This window comes from Entamoeba histolytica, genomic scaffold (assembly GCF_000208925.1).
Source record: "Entamoeba histolytica HM-1:IMSS scf_1104750517623 genomic scaffold, whole genome shotgun sequence".
Lineage (NCBI taxonomy): Eukaryota > Evosea > Mastigamoebida > Endamoebidae > Entamoeba > Entamoeba histolytica.
The window spans coordinates 19,779-24,990 of NW_001915096.1; the positions used below are offsets into that span (position 1 = coordinate 19,779).

Below are 5,212 nucleotides of genomic sequence, written 5' to 3' on the forward strand. Positions count from 1 at the left end.
TACAATATTAAATAGATATATTATTTCTTACATAAATGGGTATAGTGATTTTAGTAAATACATCATCCAATTAAGAGATTTAATTCAATCCAATATTGGTGATATTTCTGACAATTCCTTAATACAATATTTTAAAAATACTTGTTATTATATCAGTCAATTAGATATTACCAATTAATTCATTTTATTTTTTATTTTTCTTTTCAAAATTTATATTTTTTTAATGAAGGATGGTCAATTATTTACTTTTAAAAAGTAGTTTATTTCTTTGCAATTCCACCTTTTCTTGTTGGCATATATTTCTTTTTCTCATCAAGTTCTCTTTGCATAAACCACATAGTTCCTTGTCCTGCTCCTGTAGCTTTCTTTTGTTGTTCAGCAAGATATGCTTCAGCTTCTGCAACTTTTTGTTCAGCTTCAACAAGGGCTTGGTCTGCTGCTTCTGCTGCAGAAACAGATTCTGCTTCAGCTTGTTCAGCTTGAGTTTTTGCTTCATCAGCTTTTTGTTTAGCGTCATCAGCAGCTTGTTTAGCTTCATCGGCAGCTTTAGCGGTGGCAGTTGCTTTTTCTTTAGCTTCAGTAGCAATTTTAAGAGCTTTAGCAGCTTTTCTTTGAGCAGCTTCAAGAGTAGTTTTAGCTCTTCTTAAAGGTAAATCATCTTCATTATCAAGTTTAGCTAATTCTTGAATAGCAGCATTTTTAGCAACTAATCCAGCAGTTTCAATCTTCTTTTGAAGTGCTTTTCTTTTATCTTCTTTTGCTTGTTCCTGTGCTTTAACTTCATTTAAGGCTTTAGTAACTTCTTCTTCTGCGGCTTGTGCTTCTTTTTGTCTTGCTATAGCAGCCTCCTCATCAGCCTTAGCAATCTCAGCTGCTTTAGTAGCTTCAGTTTGTTTAATTTGACATTCATCAGCAACTTTTTTAGCGGCAGTGGCTTTAACCTTTGCTTCATCAGCAGCCTTTTTAGCAGCAGTAGCTTTTTCTTGAGCAGAATTAAATGCCTCAGTAACTTCTTCAAGAATTTTTTTAGCTTTTTCTACTTCAGCACCATTAGCACCTTGTGGAGCATTAACAACTTCATGAAGATCATATCCGTAAATAAAAATTAAGAAATTAATCATTGAAATTTTCTTGAATGAAGTAACACCAACTTTCCTTAAATGATTTCTCATTTCTTGCATTGTTTGTTGTTTTTGAATCTTTTCAAAAACTCTATGCATTCCTAATTCATCAAGGTCACTTCCTTCTTTCCCATTCTCTAATTCTAAACTTCCAAATAACTCTACATAATTCCATAATTCTTCAGCATTCGCTCCTTGGTCTTTTGGCCACATGGCATTAAGCATCCATATTGCTTGTTCTTGGAATTTTTTACTTCCAATTTCTTTTAATTTATCTAAATCTGACATTTATCTTTTGTTTTTCTTTCTTTTTTAAGTTCTATTTAAATTTAGCCGTCAAATCTTTTTTAGTTCTTTTTAAATACAATAATCTATTATTAGATTCGTAAAATTGAAGTCAATTGATAGATATGTATCTTCATTTTGTTGTTGTGATTATTTAGAAATGATTATTTTAATTGTTTCAATATTATCTATTTCTATTTGTTATTTGTATTGTGTGAAACTTGCTTGTTTCTTTTTCTATTAGATTATCTGACTTGTTTGTGTAAAAATTGAAATCTTTCTTGTTTTTGTTGATTGTTATTTCTAATCTATTATTGTTTATTTGTATTTTTGTGGTTTATTCTTATTATAGTCTCTGTATGTATTATTTAATTTATTATTATATTACATTGTTTGTTTCTATTTCTTTCATTTCTCTCTTGTATCTTATTTTCTTTGTATCTTATTTTCTTTGTATTTTATATTATTATCTTCAAATACATCATTATTAATATATTATCTCTTCTCTTTCATATTTTGATAATATCTGTTTTCTAACATTGAATGAATGATTAGTAAGAAATAAACAATTAATTGAAGATGAGAAACAATATTAATAGAAAATTGAAGAATAATAAAATCAAATTCAAAGAAAATGTATTAATAAATATTTAATAATTATTTACACACAAACAAATTTTGATGTTCAATATAACAAGAAAATCTTATGATAATAGTGATTGATTCTATTTTAAATAATGATCAATACATACTAAGATACAAATGAATGAAATATAACAATAAAGATGTAATTTTCATTGTGATAAATAATACCAATAGAATGAATAAAGAGATGAATAATTAAACACTAATATACAAATAACACATATTTCAATCAATTTTCTCACAATTAAATACCATAAATGATAAAACTTTCACTTTCTTTTATTAATATAATTTTATTTATTATGTGATGTTTCTTAGTTTATATATTTAGAATTAAATAAATTAAATTGATGAGAAATTTAAAGGATATTTCATTAATTAATATTTACCTCATTCAACTTCAAACCGCGTTGTAGTTCATTTTGGTTTAGGTTTATTTGATTGTGTTAATCATACTATTAATTTAAAACATTTTCTTGATATTCTATTATGCTTTCTTAATAACTCTTTACACCAACTAAAACACTTAACTCAAATTTCACTAATAGGTGTTTGAATGGTAATTGATGTTAATGGTAAACATTTATAAAAACACTCATCTCCTGATTTAATATTTTCTGTTGGAATAATTGTATTATCTAATGTTATATAATAGTCTTTAAAACATTAGATTTCAATTGATTTAACTTCTATTGAGATTGTATTTCCATCTTTCTAATATATTTTTGTATATTCTATATTTTTATGTTTATTTTATTTCTTATTTCTCTTTTAAATGTATTGAATGATTTACTTCATACATTACTAATTTTTTAATTATTCATTTAACTTCAATTATTCATCATCTTCATTAGAAGTATGAAACATTTCAACATTATCAAATAATATTATTGAATAATGAATTAATGAAATAGGTTAAAATGGAATTGTTCCATATTTTATTGTAATCTTTTAACTCTAATTTCAAAATTAATAAAACCATTAAAGTCATCAAAATACATTGTTATCAGCATTATTGATGTTATATAATAATTTCATTATTATTTCATTATTTTTACTTAATGCAATGCCTAAAAGTGAATGACAATATCACAAAATACCAGACATATACGTATTAGATAAAAAGAACAAAACGGGTCTAATATTTGATATGATTATTGTGGCTGATCACAATATTAATGGAGCCTATTTGAAGAAAAGAAATAAGTATAAAGAATTAAAGAATATTCTAATGAAAATAGAAAAGTTAAAAGATGTCAAAATAATTCCAGTAGTAATTTCAAATAAATAAATGGATTAATAAACAAAGAATATAATAGATTAATTAAAGAAATAAAAATTGAAATTGACATCGAGAAAGAAGTAAAAAACATTGTAATAAAAACATGATAGATGTCATGGAATACTGCGGAGATCACAACCAAACATACTCCGTAAAGCTGAATGAAGATGAAGGGATGGGATTAGTCTCCACTGAGCCAGGAAGAATAGAAGCTAGTTCTATTAATATTTAATTAATTGATTTTTATTTTCTACTTAATATATTTTAAATTAAACCTCAAATATTTTTAATATCACCTTTTGTATTTTATTAATAAATTATCATTAAAATGAACCAATTATAACTTATTGAATAGTTTGTATTTTCATCTTATTGAGAATTGAATATATCAGTTTTTTCAATATATTTTATTCATATTAGTTTAATATCTTTTCAACATTTGTCACTTAAATATTCTTCATTTAAGTTGTTGTTTGATTGTTATTTTGGTTTTGATATGTAGTAAAATTCACAATTCTTTATTTTCATGTTTCATGACAAACAAATCATTAACTCTATGACTATGAATCATTTCATTGAATATCAACAATCACTTTTGATTGATAATGCACATAATATATTCAATTCAAAATTAACATTATCAAATATAATTGAATGTTGACAAATGAATAATACTTCATAATAATAAATAACTAATAATATACCATAATAAATAATACTACAATCATAATCATTACTTCATTAAACATTATTTATAATAAATATTAATAAATATCAAATAATTAATATTGAATGAATAATACCTCAGAAAACACAACATCATAACCAATTATTATTTGATATTTCATTATTTGATTTTGTATTAATGTTTGTGTGTTGTTTCTGATTTTCATTATTCATTTCTCATTCATTTTCATTTAATAAAATAGAAGAATAAAAATAATGAAAGAAGATAAATAAAATAAGAATAAAATAAGATAAAAACAATGATATTGTTATTATATTATTATGTTATTTTAGTTTTGATTTTATATTTATTATTTTATTTTTATCTTTTATAATCATCATTCATTTCTTGTTTTTCTCAATTCCTCTTTTATAAACATCACTCAATTTATTCTATTCATTTCTTCTATTTATTTCTATTTTCTTTATTCTTGTTGTTATTTTATTTAGTTCATCTTTTATCATTTGTCATTTCTTGTTTGTTTTTGTTTGTTGTATATTTTATTCTTATTATTTATTTTATGTTGTGTTATTCTTATTTATCTTTCTTATTATGTTTTGTTTATTATTGTTTAAATAGAAAATAAGAATGAATAAATAAGAAATAATAACATAAATATGTTGTATTTTATCATTTCTTTATTTGTTTATTATTATTTCTATTATCTTATTCATTTGATTCATAATGAATTAATTCAATGAAATAATACAAATAATTTGTTTATTCATTTCATCTTATTTCTATTTCATTCTTATTTCTTTTCTTATTTATTAAAAACACCCTCATTGGGTGTGAATATTTCATTAAATGAAATAAAATAAATCAACATTGAATTATGTCCATTTTTAATTCACCATTTCATTCATTGGCAGATGAACGAAATGGCTGTTCATATTCTTCATTGATTTGTTTTTATTCTTTTTTAGTTCATTTTCAATTAATCAAGATTGAATCATTTCATTTCAATTGCTATGATTCGTTTTGGTGTGAAATAATATTTTCCACAAAGTGCATGTCTTATTCTTTTATATTCAAATGAACATTGATTACAGTATGAATTTGTTTTATAATTTTCTTTACAAACACAAATATCACCTCCACATCCAAATCCAAACAATTAACTGTTTGATTATCTAACCAAAATGCATATTC

General features: G+C 23.4%; 2 protein-coding genes across 2 annotated transcripts in view, besides 3 other annotated features; one reads left to right on the top strand and one right to left on the bottom strand.

Moving 5' to 3' along the window:
• The window catches only part of EHI_086580 (vacuolar protein sorting 35, putative), a gene marked incomplete at both ends in the record, with an annotated part of 2,121 nt that extends 2,110 nt beyond the window's left edge, over positions 1-11 (top strand). Inside the window, one exon of the mRNA XM_646067.2 lies at positions 1-11. This exon is cut by the window's left edge and continues 2,110 nt beyond it. Within this exon, the coding sequence (XP_651159.2) occupies positions 1-11 (11 nt within the window).
• A 155-nt stretch (positions 12-166) lies between these two features.
• EHI_086690 (uncharacterized protein) lies at positions 167-1,435 on the bottom strand. Its single transcript, XM_646068.2, has one exon. It carries the CDS (start codon positions 1,407-1,409, stop codon positions 261-263), a length of 1,149 nt encoding a protein of 382 aa, XP_651160.1. The 5' UTR covers positions 1,410-1,435; the 3' UTR covers positions 167-260.
• A 344-nt stretch (positions 1,436-1,779) lies between these two features.
• Positions 1,780-1,972: a repeat region.
• A 1,144-nt stretch (positions 1,973-3,116) lies between these two features.
• Positions 3,117-3,579: a repeat region.
• A 79-nt stretch (positions 3,580-3,658) lies between these two features.
• Positions 3,659-3,910: a repeat region.
• Between the last annotated feature and the right edge of the window lie 1,302 nt (positions 3,911-5,212).

Excerpts from the sequence above, each read along its gene's own strand:
- EHI_086690 (XM_646068.2), bottom strand. The coding sequence starts at position 1,409 with ATGTCAGATTTAGATAAATTAAAAGAAATTGGAAGTAAAAAATTCCAA.